The sequence below is a fragment of the Dryobates pubescens genome, chromosome Z (assembly GCF_014839835.1).
Source record: "Dryobates pubescens isolate bDryPub1 chromosome Z, bDryPub1.pri, whole genome shotgun sequence".
NCBI classification, from domain to species: Eukaryota; Metazoa; Chordata; class Aves; order Piciformes; family Picidae; genus Dryobates; species Dryobates pubescens.
The window spans coordinates 136,275,363-136,302,140 of NC_071657.1; the positions used below are offsets into that span (position 1 = coordinate 136,275,363).

A 26,778-nucleotide genomic window follows, 5' to 3' on the forward strand; every position below is an offset into this window, starting at 1 on the left:
CAAGATACTGCATTATTGAGACTGTAAATGTCAAGCAATGCCAGTTCAGGTTGCCTCGGGTCAGTGGCTGGGGTAACACAAGTCTTGACAGCTTGGATACAAGTAAAGGTGAAATGTTTTACCATTGCCAGTGAAAGCAAGGGAGGTGGGTAAGGCTCACTAAGAGCTGGATAAAATAGACTTTGTACCAAAAGCTGTTCTGGTTGTGTGTAGGGCATTCAACATTTTTCTGCCTTTCCTTTCCCCTCTCCTCGAGTCTCCTCTCCTCGCATCTCCTCTCCTTTCCCCCTTTTCCCTTCCTTTCTCTTACCTTCTTTTCTCTTCCCTTCCCCCTTTTCCCTTCCTTTCCTTACCCCCTTTTCTCTTCCCTTACCCCCTTTTCCCTTCCCTTCCCTTCCTTTCTCTTACCTCCTTTTCCCTTCCCTTCCCCCTTTTCCCTTCCCTTCCCTTCCCTTCCCTTCCCTTCCCTTCCCTTCCCTTCCCTTCCCTTCCCTTCCCTTCCCTTCCCTTCCCTTCCCTTCCCTTCCCTTCCCTTCCCTTCCCCTTCCCCTTCCCCTTCCCCTTCCCCTTCCCCTTCCCCTTCCATGAGATCACACCCACTGGTTTCATGGAATGTTTTGGACTGGAAGGGACCTTCAAAGATCATCTAGTCCATTCCTCTGACATGTGCTGGGATGCTTTCCACTAGGTCAAGTTACTCAAAGCCCCAGCCAGCTGACTTCAAACACCTCCAATGATGGAGTATCCACAGCTTCTCTGGGCAACCTGTGCCACCACCCTCAGCCTAAAAAAAAAAAAGTCTTACTATCTACCAATCTAAATCTTCCCTCTTTTAGAATCATTGCCCCTTCTGCTGTCACCATAAGCCCTGGTAAAAAGTCTCTCCATCTTGAAGTACTGAAAGGCTGCAATAAGGTCTCCTAAGAACCTTTTCTCTTCCAGGCTGAAGAACCCCAAATGTCTCAGTCTTTCTTCACAGAAAAAGCATTACAGCCCTCTGATCATATTTACAGCTTTCTTTGGACCTGCTCTAACAGGTCCATGTCCTTGGGGTCCCAGAGCTTAGATGCAGCACTCTCGGTGGAGGTCTCATGAGGGTAGAATCACTTCCCTCAACCTGCTGGCCACATTATTTTCACTGTATCCTAGGCTTCCCTTCCCTTCCCCTTCCCTCTACAAGAAGACTTTGCCACTGCAGAAATACCATCTAAACCCACCAATACCTTCCACCAGCACTTACAGACTGGAAGAAGCCTAACTGTTGCCTGGCCTAGGCAGCCAACAATGATATTTGATGGTCGACCACAGGCATACAAAGGATGGGAGCACATAACTCACTGAAAACACCAGGCCTGCAGGACATAGCAGCACAGCTCATTGGTTTCCTGCCTAAGAAGAGCTTAGTTACTGCACTGCTTGGGTTTGGGTATGTTTTTCATATAGTAAGGCACAGAGATGGATACCTTGGCAGCCAACTCTCTCTAAATCAAATCTGAGGCATAGAACAGGGACAATCATGAAGGTTCCCTTCGAAACTCTGCTTCTAAATACAAGATAGGAAATTAATGCAAATATCCCAATCCTGAAAGCAAACAATCACCAAGAACTGAAAGCCACTAACAGACAAAAAAAACCCCTGCCTCTTCATTCTTAATGACAAGAACCTCATCAATTTCTTACCCGAGGAGTATTGGAACAAAGAGCTGATATATGACACAGCTATCGACATGCACCACAGTGACTCCAGTAATTACATGTCAGCAGTGAAATGTTTAGCAGGACTGCACAAACCAGGCCCTATCCACAAAAGCAACTGTTCTTTGTGAGGGTGACAGAGAAGAATCTGCAGTCAGCTAGAAGAGAGCTTCATTCCATTTTTAACAGTGACCAGAGTTGAACCATTATTACCTCGCCAAGGCTTAACAGTTCCATCCCACAGCCTACACTCCTGTCCCAGGGCTTCTCCAGCAGCAGCACAGCCATGCTAGCAGTATGTTCAAAAGTCAATATCCTGATTGTCTCTGAATCACACAGAACTATTGAGGCTGGACTAGACCTCTGAGATCACCAAGCCCAGTCTAGGACCTAACACCACCACACCAACCAGACCGTGGCACTGAGTGCCACATCCAAACTTGCCTTAAACACCTCCAGGGATGGTGACTCCACCACCTCCCTGGGCAGCACATTCCAGTCTCTAATTCCCCTTCCCATCAGGAAGTGCTTCCTAACATCCAACCTAACCCTCCCCTGGCACAGCTTCAGGCCATGCCCTCTCCTCTCGTCACAAGCTGCCTGGCACAAGAGCCTGACCCCAACCTGACTGCAACTTCCCTTCAGGTACTTGTAAAGTGTGATAAGGTCCCCCCTGAGTCTCCTCTTCTCCAGGCTGAACACCCCCAGCTCCCTGGGCAACCTGTGCCAGTCTCTCACCACCCTCATAGTGAAGAACTTCTTCCTAATATACAATCTGAATCTCCCCATTTCCAGTTTTGTTCCATCCCCTCCAGTCCTATCACTCCCTGACACCCTCAAAAGTTCCTCCCCAACTTTCTTGTATCCCCCTTCAGATACTGGAAGGCCACAATTAGGTCTCCTCAGAGCCTTCTCCTCTCCAGACTGAACAGCCCCAACTCCCTCAGTCTTTCTCCATTCTGTAAGAAGGTGCAGATTTAGTGGAATAACAACAATCCTTCTTTTTTTGGGTATTATTTACCCACACAACTGCTATTTTTATCCCTGATGTGCCACCTTGCACCAGGGCTGAGATAAATATGCAGTGTGAGCACTTGCTCAATGATGTAGTCTAGTTAAAGCATATTTATTCACTGAGGTAGCTGTTAAGTTATAGACCCCACCTGGAGTACTGCATCCAGTTCTAGAGCCTCTATTACAGGAAGGACTTGGATGTGCATCAGCTTTGTCATGAGCACCTGTGCATGGCCCTGGTAGATAGAACACTATTGCTGAAGAAAGTAGAGAGCTCCAGAACAACATTAGTCCTCCCTAGATTTCTGTCTGAATTGGTGGCTCAACAGGAGCCAGCAGTGAGCACTTGCAGCCCAGAAAGCCAATCACATCCTGGGCTGCAGCAAGAGAAGCAGAGCCAGCAGGGCCAGGGAGGGGATTCTCCCCCTCTGCTCCACTCTGCTGAGACCCCACCTGGAGCTCTGTGTCCAGTTCTGGAGCCTCTATTACAGGAAGGATCTGGAGGTGCTGGAAGATGCCCAGAGAAGGGTCAAGAGGATGATCAGAGGGCTGGAGCTGCTCTGCTATGAGGACAGACTGAGGGAGTTGGGGCTGTTCAGTCTGGAGAAGAGAAGGCTCTGAGGAGACCTAATTGTGGCCTTCCAGTATCTGAAGGGGGCTACAGGAAAGCTGGGGAGGGACTTTTGAGGGTGTCAGGGAGTGACAGGACTGGGGGGAATGGAACAAAACTATACATGGGTAGGTTCAGATTGGATATAGGAAGAAGTTCTTCCCCATGAGGGTGGTGAGAGACTGGCACAGGTTGCCCAGGGAGGTGGTGGAAGCCTCATCCCTGGAGGTGTTTGCAGCCAGGCTGGATGTGGCTGTGAGCAACCTGCTGTAGTGTGAGGTGTCCCTGCCCATGGCAGAGGGGTTGGAACTGGCTGAGCCTTGAGGTCCCTTCCAACCCTAACAATTCTGTGATTCTATTGTAATCCACAAGGGTTTAAGGCTTCCGTAAAAGAAGTTTTCTATAAGGGACAAAAAAGGAAAAAAAAATATAAATAAAAGGGATAATTCAAGCACTTCTCAGCTGCTAACCTGCACTCTGTAACTCTCTGATCAATCTCTGTGTTTATTCCCTGAGGTTTAATGTGTGCATAATGAACTGATGGCAAAGAGGAATGAAGACAGATGCATTCATTTGCATGAACTAACTTATTAGATAGTCAGGCTTGCTGAACAAATAACTGCAGTGAAACAGTCAAGTGCAGGGCTGCTAGAATGCACCTCTATGATTTCTTTTGTCATCTAAATTGCCAGCATATGCCACAGAGCAAGCACAGAAACTGAAATGGCATCGTATTAGCACCTAGCAGTATTGCACGTATTAGCCTGTGAGACAACAGCAACGTTTTACATCTTCAGGTCACTGCAGACCTGAAATGAGAGGAGAGGCTGAGGGAGCTGAGGGCTCTGTAGCTTGGAGAGGAGGAGACTGAGAGGTGACCTCATTGCTGGTGATAAAGATGTGCAGGGTGAGTGCCAAGAGGCTGGAGCCAGGCTCTGCTGGGGGATGCCCAATGCCAGCACAAGGGGCAATCACAGAATCATGGAATCAATAAGGTTGGAAAAGACCTCAGAGATCATCAAGTCCAACCTATCACCCAACACCTCCTGACTACTAAACCATGGCTTCAAGTGCCACGTCCAATCCCCTCTTGAACACCTCCAGGGACAGTGACTCCACCACCTCCCTGGGCAGCACATTCCAATGGCCAATCTCTCTTGCTGGGAAGAACTCTCTCCTCACCTCCAGCCTAAACCTCCCCTGGCACAGCTTGAGACTGTGTCTTCTTGTTCTGGTGCTGGTTGCCTGGGAGAAGAGACCAACCCCCACCTGGCTACAACCTCCCTTCAGGGAGTTGTAGGAGCAAGAAGGTCTCCCCTGAGCCTCCTCTTCTCCAGGCTAAGCAACCCCAGCTCCCTCAGCCTCTCCTCACAGGGCTGTGCTCCAGACCCCTCCTCAGCCTCATTGCCCTTCTCTGGACACGTTCAAGAGTCTCAATGTCCTTCTTAATGGCAGTGGTGGAAGTTGAGGCATAGGAAGTTTCATGGAATCATGAGGAAAAATGTTTTCCCTGTGAGGTCTCAGAACTCTGGAAGAGGCTGCCCAGGGGGGTTGTGGAGTCTCCCTGTCTGGAGATATTCAAAACCTGCCTGGATGTGTTCCTGTGTGACCTGCTCTGGGTGCTCCTGCTCTGGCTGGACTGGATGAGGTTTCAAGGTCCCTTTAAGCTCCTAACCATCTGTGATTGTGTGAAGAAGCTGCATGCTGCTCCCAGCACAAATCTAAATGTGACACCAATGTTAGAGGTTTACATTACCATGGAGCAGTCTCCTTATTGCCTGCTGCAGAAACAGAAAGAGTTTTCCCTGTCACACTACAAAACGTGATACACGTTTCACAGGGAGGAGTTTGGCTTTTCCTTCCACGCTTCCTCTTATCCTTCAGGAACTTCAGGTGAGAATGAACAAAGATGTGATTCCACCTGCCTCTGGAGACTCTCAACACCCATCTGGATGTGCTCCTGTGTGACCTGTGCTGGATTCTATGCTCCTGCTCTGGCAGGGGGGTTGGACTCAACGATCTTCAGAGGTCCCTTCCAACACCTAACATCCTGTGATCCTGTCTGCCCAAGACATCCTAGCTATATATTCTGGTTCATACTTCAAACACACATCCCCTTTCCCCCCATGTCTACTACAACAGCTTTCTCCCTTTTCAGTGACCAGAAGATTATGACAAAGACAGACAGTTAAATGCCTGTAGAAACTGAAGGAGTATCTATAGTCCTCACATTGACTGAAACAGTTAAACAGTACTACCTGGAGACTTCAATCACATCTTTCACTTCAATCCAAGTCCAAGGCACAGAATCTCAACAAGGATGCAAATAGGGGAAACTGCTAACACAACTCAGAATCACAGAATGTCAGGGGCTGGAAGGGACCTGGAAAGCTCATCCAGTCCACCCCCCCTGCCAGAGCAGGAGCACCCAGAGCAGATCACACAGGAGCACATCCAGGCAGGTCTTATGTATCTCCAGAGAGATCTACAGCAATGGAACACAAAAAAAGCCATTGAGAAGGGAGCTGGAGCTTGGCCATCACACTGCTCTACAGCTTCCAGGTGAGAAGACTTCTGCCAAAGACAGTGAACAAATCTTTCTCCCTGAACTTAATGACCAAACAATTCTGAATGAGAACTGACCAAACAACTCTGAACATTCCTGCAATGCTCCAACAAATACAACCAGCAGTAGTCACAGGCAGTAGAAAGATTCCAACAGCAGCTCCAAATGAATCACAGCAAGAAGACAACTGCCCAGCTCTTCACAGGATCACAGAATGTTAGGGGCTGGAAGGCACCTCCAAAGCTCATCCAGTCCAACCTCCCTGCCAGAGCAGGAGCACCCAGGGCAGATCACACAGGAACACATCCAGGCAGGGTTTGAATATCTCCAGAGAGGGAGACTCCACAACCCCCCTGGGCAGCCTCTTCCAGGGCTCTGTCACCCTCACAGTGAAAAAATGTTTCCTCCTGTTTCCATGGCACTTCCTCTGCCTCAGCTTCCACCACTGCCCCTTGTGCTGGCACTGGGCATCACCCAGCAGAGCCTGGCTCCAGCCTCTGGGCACTCATCCATGCCTGGGGAAAACACTTCTCATAATGTAAGATTGCTTGTGAAAAGGAGCTGCCACTTGAATGAAGGCTGCTCTTAAGCAGAAGGAAACTGCCTGCTTATGAGCACTTCTTCAGACTGCTGACACCACGAAAACAACTTGCAAGATGTGCCTATCCCTATTTCTCTCCTCCTCTGCTGTTAAAGAATATATTGCCAGGGAGTTTTTAAAGGAAATATTGAAATTCTAAATCATTTTAAGCTTATAAAATCACCTAAGGAACCTGATAGGCCTCTCTCAATACAGAGGCTTCAGCATGGAGATAGTCTATCATCATTTACAGTTCAACTTCCTTCCCCCTCTGAGTCTCCTCTTCTCCAGGATGAACACTCCCAGCTCACAGTATCACAGTAACTAAGGTTGGAAGAGACCCCAAGGATCATCAAGTCCAACCTGTTCCAACAGACCTCACAACTAGATCATGGCACCAAGTGCCACGTCCAATCTCCCCTTGAACACCTCCAGGGACGGTGACTCCACCACCTCCCTGGGCAGCACATTCCAATGACGAATGACTCGCTCAGTGAAGAACTTTTTCCTCACCTCGAGTCTAAACCTCCCCTGACACAACTTGAGACTGTGTCCCCTTGTTCTGGTGCTGGTTGCCTGGGAGAAGAGACCAACCCCTTCCTGTCTACAACCACCTTTCAGGTAGTTGTAGAGGGCAATGAGGTCACCTCTGATCCTTCTCTTCTCCAGGCTAAGCAACCCCAGCTCCCTCAGCCTCTCCTCACAGGGCTTGTGCTCAAGGCCTCTCCCCAGCCTTGTTGCCCTTCTCTGGACACATTCAAGTCTCTCAATGTCCTTCCTAAACTGAGGGGCCCAGAACTGGACACAGTACTCAAGGTGTGGCCTAACCAATGCAGAGTACAGGGGCACAATGACCTCCCTGCTCCTGCTGGCCACACTATTCCTAATACAGGCCAGGATGCCAGTGGCCTTCTTGGCCACCTGGGCACACTGCTGGCTCATGTTTAGGCGGGTGTCAATCAGCACCCCCAGGTCCCTCTCTGTTTGGCAGCTCTCAGCCACTCTGACCCCAGCCTGTAGCTCTGCATGGGGTTGCCGTGGCCAAAGTGCAGTACCTGGCACTTGTACTTATTAAATGCCATCCCATTGGACTCTGCCCATCTGTCCAGTCGGTCAAGGTCCCTCTGCAGAGCCTTTCTACCCTCTAACTGACTAACATCTGTTCCCAACTTGGTGTCATCTGCAAACTTGCTGATGACTGACTCAACCCCCTCATCCAGATCATCAATGAAGATGTTAAAGAGGATGGGGCCCAGCACTCTCCTCATCACTTTCCCTCCAGTCCCTTCCCCAGTCTCATTGCTCTCCTCTGGACCTGCTCCAGCAACTCAAGATCCATCTTCATGCTTTTCCCCTCAAGTCCCTCCAGTTCCTTCCCCAATCTCATTGCTCTCCTCTGGACCTGCTCCAGCAACTCAAGATCTATCTTCATGCTTTTCCCCAGTGAAGACTCAGAGCTTATGACAGAGACACCAACCTAATGTTCACTGTCACTACCTGGTAAGAACATTTGGTATAGTGAGCTTAGAATGTTTAATTTTAAATCATACATGTATTAGCAAAGTGCAAGATCACACACAGGTTGTTAGGGGTTGGAAGGGCTGGGTGTTAGGTTGGACTGGGTGATCTTGGAGGTCTCTTCCAACCTGGTTGTTTCTATGATTCTGTGAAGGGACCTCTGGAGATCTTCCAGTCCAACCCCCACCCCTGCCAGAGCAGGAGCATAGAATCCAGCACAGGTCACACAGGAATGCATCCAGATGGGGCTGGAAAATCTCCAGAGAAAGAGACTCCACAATCTCTCTGGGCAGCCTGTTCCAGTGCTCAGTCACTCTCACAGTGAAGAAGTTCCTCCTCCTGTTGAGGTGGATCTCCTGTGCTGCATTTCATATCCATTACCCCTTGTCCCATTCACAGGGTGCAACAGAGAAGAGCCTGTCCTGATCCCTTCTAACCCCCATGTACTGACAACTGGACACTGCTAGTTGTACAGGCTAGTGGGAACAAGCAGTGGAAAATGTTCTAGACATTCCTCTGGATTACAGAGCACATCCACAGCTTGTCAAATGCATTCTGAGACTCCCAACAGCCTTAACTCAGGCCATGCAAAGCACATCTTACCATACATTATAATCATGTCCAGCTATCATCCCACATTGGCTAGCATTTAAGCTACACTGACTGACTTTAAACAGCTTGCCTCTTATTTTCTGTGTTGTGGGATTAAATAAATTGAGCTCCATCACTTATATTATGTTCCCATCCACTGCATGCTCTCTACTGCACCATTGCCTTTTGTTATGTGGCTACAGCAAAATGCTCTTGGATTTTAATGATCTCATTAGATTCAGGTGCTGTCCTTATCATAAAACGGCAGAAATTCCTTACTAGGCAGCTGGTTTTCTAGCTACAAGCTTGCAATGACTTTCAAATACACTTGCTAGATTCTCAGTTCCAGAGCTAAGGACAGATCTCTTAGCTAAAATTCAATCTGAGAACAGCATGGGAATGGAATGGAATGGAATGGAATGGAATGGAATGGAATGGAATGGAATGGAATGGAATGGAATAGAATAGAATGGAATAGAATAGGATGGAATAGAATAGGATGGAATAGAATAGGATGGAATAGAATAGGATGGAATAGAATAGGATGGAATAGAATAGGATGGAATAGAATAGGATGGAATAGAATAGGATGGAATAGAATAGGATGGAATAGAATAGGATGGAATAGAATGGAATAGAATTAACCAGGTAGGAAAAGACCTTTGAGATCAAGTCCAACCTGTTGAAGCATGTCCTCTGTGAATACAGAACTAACCAGGTTGGGAAAGACCTCAAAGATCATCCAGTCCAACCTATGAGCCAACACCATCTCATCAACTAAACCATGGCACCAAGTGCCTCAGCCAGTCTCTTCCTAAACACCTCCAGGGATGGGGACTCCACCACCTCCCTGGGCAGCACATTCCCATGGCCAATCTCTCTTGCTGGGAAGAATTTCTTCCTCACATCCATCCTAAACCTCCCCTGGCACAGCTTGAGACTGTGTCCTCTTGTTCTGGTGCTGGGTGCCTGGGAGAAGAGACCAACCCCCACCTGGCTACAACCTCCCTTCAGGTAGTTGTAGAGAGCAAGAAGGTCTCCCCTGAGCCTCCTCTTCTCCAGGCTAAGCAACCCCAGCTCCCTCAGCCTCTCCTCACAGGGCTGTGCTCCAAACCCCTCCCCAGCTCTGTTGCCCTTCTCTGGACACCTTCCAGCAACTCAACATCTGCCAATCCATTCAGAAACCATTCAGATGCAAATGATTCAGACATTATATACAATTTTATAAAGCTAAACTACAGAAATTTTAATTGTGCTGCAGAATTAGTTTTTCCTCATAGACTTGGTCTGTGAAGCTTACCAGTGGTGTCCCCAGGCATCAGTACTGGGTCCAGCTCTATTCAACATCTTCATGGATGACTTGGATGAGGGGACTGAGCCTACCCTTAGTAAACTGGCAGATGACACCAAGTTGGGGGGAGTGTGGATTTGCTGGAAGGTAGGAAGACACTTCAGAGACACCTGGCCAGGCTGGGTCAGAGGGCTGAGGCCAACAGGATGAGGTTTAACAAGGCCAAGGGCAGGCTGCTACACCTTGGCCACAGTGACCCCATGCAGTGCCACAGCCTGGGGCATGAGTGTCTGGAGAGCAGCCTGGCAGAGAGGGACCTGGCACTGCTGGGGGACAACAGCTGAACAGGAGCCAGCAGTGTGCCCAGGGGGCACAGAAGGCCAATGGCATCTTGGCTTGGATCAGGAACAGTGTGGCCAGCAGGGCTAGGGATGGAATCCTGCCCTGTGCTGGGCACTGGGGAGGCCTCACCTGGAGCACTGTGTGCAGCTCTGGGCCCTCCCTGCAAGAGAGATCTTGAGGTGCTGGAGCAGGTCCAGAGGAGAGCAACCAGCCTGGGGAAGGGACTGGAGGGAAAGTGATGAGGAGAGGCTGAGGGAGCTGGGGGTGTTCAGCCTGGAGAAGAGGAGGCTCAGGGGGGACCTTATCACTCTCTACAAGTACCTGAAGGGAAGCTGCAGTCAGGTGGGGGTCAGGCTCTTGTGCCAGGCAGCTTGTGACAAGAGGAGAGGGCATGGCCTGAAGCTGTGCCAGGGGAGGGTTAGGTTGGATGTTAGGAAGCACTTCCTGATGGAAAGGGGAATGAGAGACTGGGATGGACTGCCCAGGGAGGTGGTGAGGTTGCCATCCCTGGAGGTGTTTAAGGCAAGATTGGATGTAGCACTCAGTGCCATGGTCTGGTCAATGTGGTGGTGTTAGGCTGGACTGGATGATCTCAGAGGTCTAGTCCAGCCTCAATAATTCTGTGCGATTGTGTGATTCTGTGTGATTCTGGGATTTTGCTGCAGTCTTGGTCTAACAGCATAATTTCCCTAGGCAATCCCTATCAGTTTTTACTTCTCCCTTTTCTTTACAGAAACATTATTGTGGGGATCAATATTCACACTGTGTTACCAGGCACGAGCACTCATGGCTTGTCAGCAACAGCTGAAATTCAGCTGCAGCACATGTCCCTCATTTTTCCATGACATTGGGTTTTTACTATCACAAAGGTCAATGCTCATTTTCTGTATCATTTATCTGACAAGTTCTTGGGGTCATAATGTCATCTAATAAGGGAAGAAGGTCTTGGCAGGATCTTGTCTCAGAGTTAACTACTAAGCTTGGCTCATTTTGTTTTGCTGGTAAAAATCATTTTGCATTGAAGACTGACAGTGATAGAATCATGGAATTGTCAGGGTTGGAAGGGACCTCAAGGATCAGCCAGTTCCAACCCCTCTGCCATGGGCAGGGACACCTCACACTACAGCAGGTTGCTCACAGCCACATCCAGCCTGGCTGCAAAAACTTCCAGGGATGAGGCTTCCACCACCTCCCTGGGCAACCTGTGCCAGGCTCTCACCACCCTCATGGGGAACAACTTCTTCCTAACATCCAATCTCAATTTACCCATTTCTAGTTTTTCTCCATCCCCCCCAGTCCTATCACTCCCTGACACCCTCAAAAGTCCCTCCCCAGCTTTCTTGTAACCCCCTTCAGATACTGGAAGGCCACAATTAGGTCTCCTTGGAGCCTTCTGTTCTCCAGACTGAACAACCCCAACTCCCTCAGTCTGTCCTCAGAGTAGAGCAGCTCCAGCCCTCTGACCATCCTCAACTGAAGAGGCAATTAATTATTTGTTAGGGGTATCATATTATGGTGTGACAGTGCTGTTGCCTTTCAGATGCTACATTACTTCCTTGCTGGTTTCATGCCCTGAATTCATAATCCCTGCAGAAACTGAATGGGAAATAAACCCCCCACCCCTCCCCCCCAAACATATGGGAAATTTAGATGACTCATTTAAAGAGGGATTGGAAAATACATCAGGAACATCATCTTCAAAATCAAGTTAATCATCTACAACTGTAAGATTAAAAGAATCTATCAAGTGCTCAAAGACTGAAAGAGGCAAACTATTAAAAGCTACCATCAGCTGCTCAGCTGAGCAGACTGTACCAATGTTAAAGGAACATGCCTGGATTTGGCTACTCAAACACTTATTCCTTACAACATTGTGGGGCACTGGAATCTTCAAACACAGCAATGACCTGCTCAGTTAGATCATCACTCCATCCAGTCCTGCTCTTGGGAAGTAAGAAAAGCAGGTCCTCTTCAGGTAGAGAATGAGAGCCTGCCTGCTTTGTCCAGTTCAGTCCTTCCCCCGTTCTCCAACATCCAGGATCATCACAGTAGAGGGCACCTCAATACAGGAGAGGTGTGGAGGTGCTGGAGCCAGGGCAGAGGAGGGCAAGGAAGCTGGGAAGGGCCTGGAGAAGAAATCTGATGAAGAGCAACTGAAGGAGCTGGGGATGGTTAGTTTGGAAAAGAGGAGGCTGAGGGGAGACCTCCTGGCTCTCTACAGCTCCCTGAAAGGAGGTTGTGGAGAGGTTGGTGCTGGTCTCTGCTCCCAGGTCATTAGTGACAGAACAAGAGGGAATGGCCTCAAGCTGCCCCTGGGGAGGTTTAGACTGGACATTAGGAAAGCTTTTTTCAGGGCAAGAGTGGTCAGGGCTTGGAATGTGCTGCCCAGGGAGGTGGTGGAGTCCCCAAGCCTGGCTATGTTTCAGGTTGGTTTAGCTGTGGTGCTTGGGGCTGTGGTTTAGGGGTGAGCCTTGCAGAGTAGGGCTCTGGGTTGGCCTTGGTGATCCTGAGGGCTTTTCCAAACCTGAATGTTTCTGTGATTCTGTGAATGCTCCTCAGCCTTTGTTGTATTTACATCTGCATATCTTGCCAATTAACTTGTTTTGAATCCCTGTCTTGCTTTCAGTTGGGACAGCTCTGGGTTGAGGACAGAATGTATCTTAGCCCAAAAGAGTAAAAGAAAACATACAGAATTGGAGGTTAAACAGAAATGCTATTTACAAAAAGCAAACAGAAGTACAAAAGGTATTTAGGTAAAAGGAGATATCTATATTGGATATAGATCTATCTAAGCCTGGAGAAAAGGAGGCTCAGGGGAGACCTTATTGATCTCTACAACTACCTGAAGGGAGGCTGTAGCCAGGTGAGGGTTGGTCTCTTCTCCCAGGCAACCAGCACCAGAACAAGAGGACACAGTCTCAAGCTGCACCAGGGGAGGTTTAGGCTGGATGTTAGGAGGAAATTCTCCCCAGCAAGAGGGATTGGCCATTGGGATGTGCTGCCCAGGGAGGTGGTGGAGTCACCATCACTGGAAGTGTTTAAGAAGAGACTGGCTGAGGCACTTGGTGCCATGGTTTAGTTGATTAGATGGTGTTGGGTGATAGGTTGGATTCAATGATCTCAGAGGTCTTTTCCAACCTGGTTAATTCTGTATTCTGTATTCACTTCCCTGGGCAACCTGTTCCACCAGCCTCATGGTAAAGAACCTGTTCCTATCACCCAATCTAACTCTGCTCTTCTCGAGTTTGAGGCCCCTGGTCCTGTCCCTGCAGGCCTTTGCAAACAGTCTCTCTCCAGCCTTCCTGTAGCCCCCTTCAGGTACTGGCAGGCTGCTATGAGGTTTATCCTTCTATTCTCAAAGGTCATTTCCAACCTGGTTAATTCTGTATTCTATATTCCCTATCATCTATACCTATATCTATACCTATATCATCTATATCTACATCTATATCCAACCTTGTTGATTCTATGATTCTATATAGACATCTACCTGCATATCTATATCTATGTACATTCAGAATGGGCCCTGGCCTAGCCTCCCCCACGCTAAACCTCAATTAGGCCTGAGCTAAGCCCTGAGCTAAGCCCCAGTGATGCAGCAGAAATATCCTCCCTGCAGCCAAACCTCCCCCACGCTGCAAGCAAAAGCAAAAACCACACATCCAGAGAGGGAGCTGACTGGAAAAGTCTGCTCCTTATATAGGGAGCTACAGGAAAAGGGAACAGAATAACAAATGACAACATCCTGTGCCACCCTCTGGGACTTTCTGGTCCCATGGAGGACTTTTATCTTGATGGGTTTACAATTAAGCCACAGCCTGCAACGATCCCCTGGCTCAGTCTCCCTGCAAGGGTTTAGTGCTTACTCTTCCTCTCTCGTGATGCTGGATCCAGGAGGATTGGTTTGACTGAATGATGCAGGAATCAGTTTTACTGTTGAATCCTTTTTTTTTCCCCCTCCAATATTAGACTCACAATAGTAGGATCACAGCAAGATAGGATGCTAGGAGTTGGAAGGGATCCTGGAAGATCATCGAGTCTAAATAGATTCCTACCCAGAGAAAAAGGTATTGCCTGAGAATGTTTTAATAAAGATATTGCCTGAGAATGTTTTAATGCATCTCTTCACTTTTGAACAGACTGAGGGACCTCCTAAGCATTCTCATCAATCTCCTCCTCAAATAATTCCCATTCTTCTGAGGACACTCAGCACCCAGCCAAGCTATCCTGGGGAAATGCACTGTGCTTCAAGAGGTCAGTATCAAACTTCAGCTCTTTAGTTACTTAAACTGGGGCTGGAGAAGGGAAGGCTGAGAGGGGATCTGATCAATGTCTATCAATATCTGAGGGCTGGGGGTCAAGTGCAGGGGGCCAAGCTCTTTTCAGTGGGGTGCAGTAATATGACAAAGAACAACAGATACAAATTTGAACAGAGAAGGTTTCAGCCCAACATGAGGAGAGCTAGATGATCTTTGGGGTCATTGAGACACTTGAACGTGTCCAGAGAAGGGTAACAAGGCTGGGGAGAGTTCTGGAGCACAGCCCTGTGAGGAGAGGGGTTGTTCAGTCTGGAGAAGAAAAGGCTCCAAGGAGATCTAATTGTAGCCTTCCAGTATCTGAAGGGGGCTACAAGAAAGCTGGGGAGGGACTTTTGAGGGTGTCAGGGAGTGATAGGACTGGGGGGAATGGAGCAAAACCAGAAGTGGGTAGATTCAGATTGGATGTTAGGAAGAAGTTGTTCCCCATGAGGGTGGTGAGAGCCTGGCACAGGTTGCCCAGGGAGGTGGTGGAAGCCTCATCCCTGGAGGTTTTGAAGGCCAGGCTGGATGTGGCTGTGAGCAACCTGCTGCAGTGTGAGGTGTCCCTGCCCATGGCAGGGGGGTTGGAACTGAATGATCCTTGAGGTCCCTTCCAGCCCTGACAATTCTGTGATTCTATGATAAGAAGGAAATCTTTCATTATTAAGGATGTGAAAGCAAATCCTGGAATCTCCAGTGTTAATGAGAAGCAAAAGACATGTAGCTCTGCCTTGTGTTTCACAGATCATTTGATCAACCACCAGCAGGTCAAACAAACACACAGGGAAGAGTGTAAATAATGCAGCAACTGCAGTCTCTCATCAAACATGAAAACCAGCAAATGACTTTGCAGATATAATAAACACTGAGTGCAGGAAAGCTTACTACCCAGTGATAGGCATTTCATAGGTCAAAACCCTTAGTTCTACTAGGAAATTACCCAAGATATTTCCCATAACAACTGTGACTGCAGAAGTTGCTGCTAATGGAATTCTAAATGCTAAAAATCTCCTCAGTAGCCAATCCTGAGCATGCTGTGCTGATCTGAACAAGTAGAGGTGTCTGGGAGACAAATACAAAAGAAGCCTCATGCCTGGAGGTGTTGAAGGCCAGGCTGGATGTGGCTCTGAGCAACCTGAGCTAGTGAGAGGTGTCCCTGCCCATGGCAGGGGGCTTTGGAACTGGATGATCCTTGAAGTCCCTTCCAACCCTGACAATTCTATAACAATGGCTTCAAGTTCAGGTTCTTAATGTAGCTTTTGGCTTACTTTGCTCTTTTGGGATGGGAAAAAGATGAAAAAATAAAAGAATATGAAAAATGTTCTAAACCTCCTCTTCTCAGGGCAAAGTTGAGTAGCTAATAGAGTAGAGAAGACAGCTTTTCTCTTTTCACTTCCAACATTGCTTACAACATCTCTCTCTCTCTCTATATATATATATATACCTGATCTAGTGTGAGGTGTCCCTGCCCATGGCAAAGGGGTTGGACTGGATGACCTTTGGAGGTCCTTTCCAACCCAGATCATTCTATGATTCTATGCAGCAAATGATGCAAAGGGGGCTGCTGAAGCATAGCAGCACTCCATCAGAAAATAATGGGATGTTGGGTGATAGGTTGGACTTGATGATCTCAAACATCTCTTCCAAACTGCTTAATTCTATTCTATTCTACTCTACTATATCCTATCCCATCCTATCTTATTCTACTCTATTCTATTCTACTCTATTCTATTCTACTCTACTCTATTCTACTTTACTCTACTCTATTCTATTCTATTCTACTCTATTCTATTCTACTCTACTATATCCTATCCCATCCTATCTTATTCTACTCTATTCTATTCTACTCTATTCTATTCTACTCTACTCTACTCTATTCTATTCTACTTTACTCTACTCTATTCTATTCTACTCTACTCTATTCTACTCTACTCTATTCTACTCTACTCTATTCTATTCTACCCTACTCTATTCTATTCTACTCTATCCTACTCTATTCTATTCTACTCTGTTCTATTCTATTCTATCCCATCCCATCCCATCCCATCCCATCCCATCCCATCCCATCCCATCCCATCCCATCCCATCCCACAGCTTTACTTGACTCAGAGGCCTGAAGGAATTGCACCAAGTGCACTGCATGCATGAGAACAGCTATTTTGGAACACCTGCTGTCTTGACAAGGATAAAACAAGCCCTGCCTCTGGAGGTATGGTTCTGCATAGGTAAACATCTGCCCACTGGATCTACTGTCAGCCACATTTGTCAGCCACTGTGAAGATGGCTCTGATGTGAACAGCTGAGCTGCAGCAAGAAAAAGCTGGGAGCCATCTTCCCTCTTGAGCAGTGGCATCCAATGAAACTGGGATCCTTGCATCACACCAGAATCATAGAATCATAAAATCAACCAGGTTGGAAAAGACCTCAGAGATCATCAAGTCCAACCTATCACCCAACACCTCATGACTACTAAACCATGGCTCCAAGTGCCACATCCAATCCCCTCTTGAACACCTCCAGGGATGATGACTCCACCACCTCCCTGGGCAGCACATTCAATGGCCAGCAACTCTCTCTGTGAAGAACTTTCTCCTCACCTCCAGCCTAAACTTCCCCTGGCACAGCCTGATACTGTGTCCTCTTGTTCTGGTGCTGGTTGACCTACATTTGAGTTTATTAGTTAAAGGCAGTACACAAACCTCCCAGGAAAACCACATTTGGTGTAGCCTGAGAGAATATGAAGGTATTCTGCACAGCAGGATGTGGATCAGGGAGGAGGGGGGAAAAAAAGGCATACCTTTGTGGTTTTGTAAACAGCTAAGCAGCATCTGCATGTGTTCAGAGCCAAGGATCAGAAGAAAACTACCTTACTGCTTCCTCCTGACATACACATTGTGTATTTAAACATTTCAGAGCCTAAAAATTCCCAGGGCATTAATTATTGTTTTGATTGCAATGACTTAGCATTTCATGACTTCTCCCAGGAACATTTTGTGTCCTGACCAATTACTGAAGACAGTCCATCACACAGCAATTATTTGTTTTAGTTTCAGCCCTGTAAATATTATCCTTGCAAGGCATTTTAAGGTTCTTTGATTTGCAGCTGCTCCCTTGCAGTTCAGTAGTTCAGCCTTCAGCCTACTCTAAACAGATGTTTGACAAAACTTCCCTGGAGGGTTTTAAGGCCAGGCTGGATGGGGCTCTGAGCAACCTGATCTGGTGTGAGGTGTCCCTGCTCCTAGCAGGGGGTTGCAAGTGGATGATCCTTGAGGTCCTTTCCAAGCCTGACAATTCTGTGATTCATTTCATTCATTTCCATTACAATTTTGTCACCAAACTCCCCCAAAATGAAGCTGTAAAAATTGCTAACAGAGCTTGAGGATGGTGGTTGCAGCCAGGTGGGGGTTGGTCTCTTCTCCCAGGCAACCAGCACCAGAACAAGAGGACACAGTCTCAAGCTGCGCCAGGGGAGGTTTAGGCTGGAGGTGAGGAGAAAGTTCTTCCCAGAGAGAGTTGTTAGCTGTTGGAATGTGCTGCCCAGGGAGGTGGTGGAGTCCCCATCCTTGGAGGTTTCAAGAGGGGATTGGATGTGGCACTTGGAGCCATGGTTTAGTTGTCAGGAGGTGCTGGGTGACAGGTTGGACTCGATGATCTTTGAGGTCTCTCCCAACCTTATTGATTCCATGATTGTGTGCCCTCAGGGCTGCACATTTCACTCTGCTTCCCCCCAGTCTGATGGCTCGCCCTGTCTTTGAGATCAAACACTGAGCTGAAATAGCAAATCTGTGTGGTAGAGCATGCTTCAAAGAATCAGGGTAGTGTGGAAAGAAAGCACAATATTCATGCATGCACAGGGGAGCTGAGAAATGTGGCCACTTGAATTGCAGCCTTCAAAGTCTCGATGGGTTTCCTTCGGAGCAGAGTGACCTACTTTAACAACTGACCTCCCTGCAGCTGCACACAAAAACTGCCAGCAACAAATAATGACAAGAACTGGTTAGAAACACAGACTACCCATGGCATAGAAAAGGCCAAGGGAGTGATTTTGTAACATCTAGATTTGGTCCTCCTTGCTCTTCTCTGTAAGGGTTGGCATGCACCCTCACCATAAACACAAACAGTGTCAGAAGATCATAGAATCAACCAGGTTGGAGAAGACCTCAGAGATCAAGTCCAACCTATTACATAATACCTAACACCTCCTGACAATTAAATCATGGCTCCCTGTGTCACATCCAAGGCTGGTTTGTATACCTCCAGGGACAGTTACTTCACCACCTCCCTGGGCAGCACATTCCAAAGGCCAATTACTCTTTCTGGGAAGAACTTTCTCCTCACCTCCAGCCTAAACCTCCTCCTGGCACAACTAAAGACTGTGTCCTCTTGTTCTGGTGCTGGTTGCCTGAGTATCAGGTATCACCAGGGAGTAGGAGGTAGTTAGAATGAGACTTAGGAAAGCCTTCTTCTCTGGAGACATTCAAAACCCACCTGGATGCATTCCTGTTTGGCCTACCCTGGGTGATCTTGCTTCTGGCAGGGGGATTGGACTGGAGGATCTCTGGAGATCCCTTCCAACCTCTAACATTCTGTCAGGCACAACCTGAAGCACAGTGGCTATGTCTGAGGTAAAACAACAGTGGACTAAAGCCAATCTTCAAGGACCTCTTTCTAGGTGCACTGAGCAGGGCAGAAGGCTGTCAGCTGTGTTATTCAAACTACACAATACATTAACCAGGTTGGAAAAGACCTTTGAGATCATCAAGTCCAACCTATCACCCAACACCATCTCATCACCTAAACCATGGCACCAAGTGCCTTATCCAGGCTCTTCTTGAACGCCTCCAGAGATGGTGACTCCACCACCTCCCTGGGCAGCACATCCCAATGGCCAATCTCTCTCTCTGGGAAGAATTTCCACCTAACATCCAGCCTAAACCTCCCCTGGCACAGCTTGAGACTGTGTCCTCTTGTTCTGGTGCTGCTTGCCTGGCAGAAGAGACCAACCCCCACCTGGCTACAGCCTCCCTTCAGGGAGTTGTGGACAGCAATAAGGTCTCCCCTGAGCCTCCTCTTCTCCAGGCTAAGCAACCCCAGCTCCCTCAGCCTCTCCTCCCAGGGCTGTGCTCCAGACCTCTCCCCAGCTTTGTTGCCCTCCTCTGGACTCCTTCCAGCATCTCAACATCCTTCTTAAGCAGAGGAGCCATTTCTGTTACTCTTCTGTCCCAGAGAAATCTCCTCTGCTTGAGGAAAGCTTTCCTCCCACTCTGTGCCCTCATTATTTGCTGCCAGTTTTACGAGCAAGAATTTATTTAGGAGGGAGACAGCTACAAGGCTGCAATCCTCTTAGCTACAGCAAATCTCTCAATTGGAAGATGATTCAAATAGCTGTCCCAGACTACAGTTTGCATTAGAGTTCTTTTAAGCCCTTGATCACTTCAGGCAATAGAACTTCAGGTTGTCAGTTGTCTTCCATAGGGCAGACATCTGAGTCATGAAGTCAAAAGTAAGGATCTTTGGATTGCTTAATCTTAATGTCAAGTAGATTGGAGACAAATTAGCTTTTCCCTAGGAAAACTACCTGAAGCCAGGTGGGGGTTGGTCTCTTCTCCCAGGCAAGCAGCACCAGAACAAGAGGACACAGTCTCAAGCTGTGCCAGGGGAGGTTTGGGCTGGATGTTAGGAAGAAATTCTTCCCAGCAAGAGAGATTGGCCATTGGGATGTGCTGCCCAGGGAGGTGGTGGAGTCACCATCACTGGAGGCAGGAAGAGACTGGATGAGGCACTTGGAGCCATGGTTTAGTTGATGAGATGGTGTTGGCTCATAGGTTGGACTGGATGATCTCAAAGGTCTATTCCAACGTGGTTAATTCTACTCTATTCTAAAAAATGGGGGGGAAAGGACAAAAAAATAGACTTTTGACCTCACCATAGCTGTTTGCAGAATTTAACTGAAACCTGGTAATGATTCCAATCAACAGAAATAGAACACTGAGAAGCTGAAACATTTTGGCTCTTCAAAAACTGCAGGGGTTTTTGAATATTGAGTCACAGAATTGTCAGAGTTGGAAGGGACCTCAAGGACCATCAAGTTCCAAGCCCACTGGCATTGGCAGGGACACCTCACACTACAGCAGGTTGCTCAGAGCCACATCCAGCCTGGCAGTACAGGGGCACAATGACCTCCCTGCACCTGCTGGCCACACTATTCCTAATACAGGCCAGGATGCCATTGGCCTTCTTGGCCACCGGGGCACACTGCTGGCTCATGTTTAGGCAGCTGTCAATCAGCACCCCCAGGTCCCTCTCTGTTTGGGAGCTCTCCAGCCACTCTGACCCCAGCCTGCATCAACTAAACCAAGGCACCAAGCACCCCATCAAGTTTCTTCCTAAACACCTCCAGGGATGGTGACTCCACCACCTCCCTGGGCAGCACATCCCAATGGACAATCTCTCTTGCTGGGAAGAATTTACTCCTCACATCCAGCCTGAACCTCCCCTGGCACAGCTTGAGACTGTGTCCTCTTGTTCTGGTGCTGCTTGCCTGGGAGAAGAGACCAACCCCCACCTGGCTACAACCTCCCTTCAGGGAGTTGTGGACAGCAATAAGGTCTCCGCTGAGCCTCCTCTTCTGCAGGCTAAGCAACCCCAGCTCCCTCAGCCTCTCCTCACAGGGCTGTGCTCCAGACCCCTCCCCAGCTTCGTTGCCCTTCTCTGGACACCTTCCAGCAACTCAACATCTTTCCTAAATTGAGGAGTCCAGAACTGGACACAGGACTCAAGGTGTGGCCTAACCAGTGCTGAGTCCAGGGCAGAATGACTTCGCTGCTCCTGCTGGCCACACAATTCCTGATCCAGGCCAGGATGCCATTGGCCTTCTTGGCCACCTGGGCACACTGCTGGCTAAGAAGTGTAGCTAACCAGCTAACTTCATTTTAATATGAGAGATGTTTAACTGCATCCATGGTTCTGAGAGCAGGGTGTTATCTGGAGCTTTTTAGTCTGGAGAAGAGAAGACTGAGAGGGGATTTACTGAATGTTTATGAATATCTGGGGGATGGGTGTCAAGGTTAGGGCTGGGGTTAGGAAGAGGACAGGCTCTGCTCAGTTGCACCCTGGGATAGGACAAGGGGCAATGGATGGAAACTCCAGCACAGGAGGTTCTACCTCAGCATGAGGAAGAACTTCTTCACAGTGAGGGTGCCAGAGCCCTGGAGCAGGCTGCCCAGAGAGCTTGTGGAGTCTCCTTCTCCGGAAACTTTCAAGACCCATCTGGATGCATTCCTGTGTGACCTGTGCTGGATTCTCTGGTCCTGCTCTGGCAGAGGGCTTGGACTTGGAAGATCCAGAGGTGCCTTCCAACCCCTAACATCCTGTGTGTGTGACCTATGACTTTTGAAGCACAGTGCTTTCATTCGTGTATCTAAGTGCTGTTTTGACAGTGATGGCTTCCTGAATGAGGCACAGCAGACATCCCCTTGGCTTCTGCAGCCCACAACAGCACAGTAGCAGTAAGATTTCACTATTTTCTGGTGTGTAGTCTAAACTGAAAGGCCCAACAGAGAACATCTTTCTGTTTCTTACTGTGCAGGCTGCTCGCCACGCCGGCACTGCCTGCAGCCTCCCTTGTATGCTAAGCAATTCTTCCTGTTAAGGTTAAACAGTGTTTCAGACAACCATGTACACACAACTGTAACTAAACACCTGCACAATTAAGTCCAGGTTTCAAAGAGCAGTCTGAATCCCCCCATTTCCACGAGTCCATAAATCCCTTTGCAAGGATCTGCTGCCTGTTGAGTTTGTGCCACGTGAAGACCATGATAAATATAACATGCAGCCTCATCACATGAATTATGCATTCTGCATCCTAAGCAAGCAAGTTCTGCTCCAGAGAGATGCTTAATCCATTCCCTGCTTCTGGGGATGAAAGGAATTAAACTCATTGCTCTGATCTCACAGTATGTGCTCATTTGAGTTTAATTATGAAATGATTATTTCAGTGGGGGTTTTTTTTTTGCCTCCCCCTGTAAAATAAACCAAGCCTGAGCTCCATGCAGCCTCTGCAGAGTTATGTTTACTGATTGCTGTGTGTTCAGTTTGTGCTCATCAATACTGCACCTTCAACATACATCTCGCATGGAAGGAGAGGAACAACCTCCTGGGGGGTTATAGCTGTTGGCAGAGTAGTTTCAAGCCTCACAGCAAGAAAAGTTCCCCTTTTTGATATCTGGCCAAAGGAAGGAGCACTGGAATCCTGCAGAGTGAATGCAAATGTCACAAGATGGAACATTCAGCAGACACAGGAAGATAACCTCACCCTACACTATGTGCTGGAAGGTGTCCAGAGAAGGGCAGCAGAGCTGGGGAGGGGTCTGGAGCACAGCCCTGGGAGGAGAGGCTGAGGGAGCTGGGGTTGCTTAGCCTGCAGAAGAGGAGGCTCAGGGGAGACCTTCTTGCTGTCTACAACTCCCTGAAGGGAGGTTGTAGCCAGGCGGGGGTTGGTCTCTTCTGCCAGGCAAGCAGCACCAGAACAAGAGGACACAGTCTCAAGCTGTGCCAGGGGAGGTTTAGGCTGGAGGTGAGGAGGCATTCTTCACAGAAAGAGAGCTTGGCCATTGGAATGTGCTGCCCAGGGAGGTGGTGGAGTCACCATCCCTGGAAGTGTTTAAGAAGAGCCTGAATGAGGCACTTGAAGCCATGGTTTAGTTGATGAGATGGTGTTGGGTGATAGGTTGGACTCAATGATCTCGAAGGTCTTTTCCAACCTGGTTAATTGAATTGAACTGAACTGAATTAAATTGAATTGAATTGAGTTGAATTGAATTGAATTGAATTGAATTCTCTTCTATTCTTTACATCACACATCCTGGATAGATATTTTCACAAGCATTTTTTTTTTCCCCATTGGCTGTTCAAACTTGCACAGAGCTCAGCAGAAGATCATTTAACTTGCTAAAAGCCCAAAGTTTTCCCTTGGCTGACTCAGTGGCAAGAGCATTCCTCAGTATTAGGACATCTGCTGTCCACGTCTCAGGAATGACAGAGCATCAAGTAGATGAGACAGCTACGCTGTCAAAGGCACTCTCATGCTTCAAGCTTGAAGGAGCAGCGCTTGAGGAATGTGATGTTTTATCAGGCATACCATCTGGGGGGAATAGAAATGGATGCTTTCCATACCCTGTATGCTCTCCATGTGAGGATTATTGACAGTAACTCCAGTTGACAAGCCTCCATCCAGGTTTATGAGAATTAATGTACCAGGTTCACTGCATCTTACCTTCCACTTCAAAAGCTATTTGGAGCTGACCTACATACACACACAGAATCACACACACAGAATCAGCCAGCTTGGAAAAGACCTCAGAGATCATCAAGTCCAACCTATTACCTAATACCTAATATCTAACACCTCCTGACAACTAAACCATAGCTCCAAGTGCCACATCCAATCCCCTCTTGAACACCCCCAGGGATGGTGACTCCACCACCTCCCTGGGCAGCACATTCCAATGGCCAATCTCTCTTTCTGCAAAGAACTTTCTCCTCACCTTGAGCCTAAACTTCCCCTGGCACAGCTTGAGACTGTGTCCTCTTCTTCTGGTGCTGCTTGCCTGGGAGAAGAGACCAACCCCCACCTGGCTACAACCTCCTTTCAGGTAGCTGTAGAGAGGCACTGTCAGAGGCATAACCCTGCACTCAAGCAGAAGTGGCTGTAGTACTGCTGGCCTCAAAGGAGTTGAGAAAACCCTCTCTTGAACATGCAAATCACCTTGTCACCCTGGTGATTAGCTGAAGAACTGAGGAGTGTCTCAACAAAGATAAGATCATCCTGAACTGCCTGCCTGGCGTGTCACCTCTGCTCACTGCCACAGCACCTGCCCAGGGGGTGTGGTGGACAGTGGATGGCAAAGAGGTGTGGAGGATGCTCAGCCCAACCCCTGCAGACACACCTAAGGTCCCCCTGGAAATCCACTTGTGCATTATTGAAGTGAGCCAGGTGGAGCTATGATGAATGAACCAGGAACATAGTGAAAGCCTTGGACTATGCCAGCTTACTGAGGGGGAACACCACCAGGGACATCTTATGCTGGAGGCAACAGCCCTGAATGTCTCTCCTCCACCTGCCACCATCAAAGAAGGATGATAAATATCTCTCCTGCTCTCTTTCTCCATTCTCTCTCTCCCAGCCCTCTGATTATCCTTTGTGATGTACACAAAGCATCTACAAAACAGGTACTCTGGCCTTCAGGAAAAATACAGCTCTTGGGAGGAGATCTGAGCCTGGCAGTAGTAAAGGTCTCAGCTCCATTCCCTGCATCTGTAGCCTCCCTGTGGGTTGTGTGACTTTGTTCAACAACAATCACATGGAGTGCAGAGAATACTGACATTAGTTGTTAGGAGGCATGTGACATGACCTGCAGTTTCTGATTTCCACTGCAGATCATCTTCCCTTTGAGTAAGAGGCTACCATGCTTGAGGTGAGACTGGCAGCATCAGTTACTCCACCTGTGCACCACCTTTGTCAGTGCTCATTCACTGTCATTAAAAGATGTCTACAATTTCACTGGATGTGAATATCCCTTTGGCTTGCTGCATAATCTGCACAAATCTTGCTTCTCATGGGCAGGCTTTGCAGACTTGAGATAATTAAGACACACAGGTCTGAAGATCACTTCCTTTCAACCACTGATCTAGTGATCCAGCTTTGTGTGACGAGATGGCAGCAAAGACAAGGCAGAATATCACCTGAAGATGAGAACTCTGATGAGAGTGCTGTCCTGCTAGATTTCTGAGCCTGTCTGATCAGCAGGGGAAAATATGAGCCAGTCTCCCTAAACCATCAACACCAGATATGAAAGAACAGATCTCACAGGGCCTGAAAATATGTGAGCCTCTGATGAAAGGCTTGGGGGATCAATGTCAGGCATCTGCTGCAAAAGGAAGAGACACAGAGATGTTCTTCACAGCAAAAGCTTGAGGTAACTCAGCTGGAGGAACACCTTACACCTCCCATGGAAGCTTCCTTACAAAGTTTGCTTGGTAATAACTGCCACCAATTTGCTTTTTATAACTAGTTGAATTTTGATGAGTATCACCTCTCTGTTCACAAAGGAGTCAGGTGTTATAAAAAGCAAAGCAAGTCTTACCTGGAATACTCTGTCTCCTCACAGACAATGCTCCATCAGGTGCCTTTGCCTGGTTTGCAGACTTTGTGTAAGGACTCTCATCTAAATGGAAACAAGCAACACTTCCAGTTACTGGTTAAATATAATGTTAACTGCAATGTAATCTTTACCCAGGTACTGTGGGAGCTAGGAATGCAGAGCACAAGAGCTGCTGAGAGCTAGATGAGTGCTACAGGCTGGGGACAGAGTGGCTGGAGAGCAGCCAGGCAGAAAGGGACCTGGGGGGACTGGTTGACAGCAGCTGAACATGAGCCAGCAGTGTGCCCAGGTGGCCAAGAAGGCCAATGGCATCCTGGCCTGTATAGTGTGGCCAGCAGGAGCAGGGAAGTCAATCTGCCCTGTACTCAGCACTGATTAGGCCACACCTTGAGTCCTGTGTCCAGTTCTGGACTCCTCAATTTCAGAAGGACATTGAGACACTTGAAGGAGTCCAGAGAAGGGCAACAAGGCTGGGGAGAGGTCTGGAGCACAGCCCTGTGAGGAGGGGCTGAGGGAGCTGGGGTTGCTTAGCCTGGAGAAGAGGAAGCTCAGGGGAGACCTTATTGCTGTCCACAACTACCTGAAGGGAGGTTGTAAGCAGGTGGGGGTTGGTCTCTTCTCCCAGGCAACCAGCACCAGAACAAGAGGACACAGTCTCAAGCTGTGCCAGGGGAGGTTTAGGCTGGAGGTGAGGAAGAAATTCTTGCCAGCAAGAGTGATTGGCCATTGGAATGTGCTGCCCAGGGAGGTGGTGGAGTCACCATCCCTGGAGGTGTACAAAAAGGGATTGGATGTGGCACTTGGAACCATGGTTTAATCATGAGGTGTTGGGTTGGACTTGATTATCTCTGAGGTCTTTTCCAAACCTATTGATTCCATGATCTCTGAATGCTGACTCAATGTCACCTTTAAACTCCATGACAAAGCTCTGACTAGCAGAGCTGAAAAGGATGAGGGAAGAATCAAACCTAGTTGATGATAAGCTTGATGTACAAAGGCCCTTTTTAGCTGTAACACAATCAGAAACATTTCTTGTTTTCTCATGTTCAGAGGCTTCACCTGTCAAAGAGTGGAGTGAGAAAGGGACCATCATCCCTGTTCAGGACTGAAA

At 48.1% G+C, this 26,778-nt stretch overlaps 1 protein-coding gene across 1 annotated transcript in view; it reads right to left on the bottom strand.

Annotated features, from left to right (window-relative positions):
- Positions 1–26,778, bottom strand: part of GRIP1 (glutamate receptor interacting protein 1) — a 310,348-nt gene that overhangs the window by 116,926 nt on the left and 166,644 nt on the right. The window contains exon 2 of the mRNA XM_009904966.2: positions 25,650–25,730. Coding sequence (XP_009903268.2) covers positions 25,650–25,730 — 81 coding nt within the window. The remainder of the gene's footprint in view (positions 1–25,649; positions 25,731–26,778) is intronic.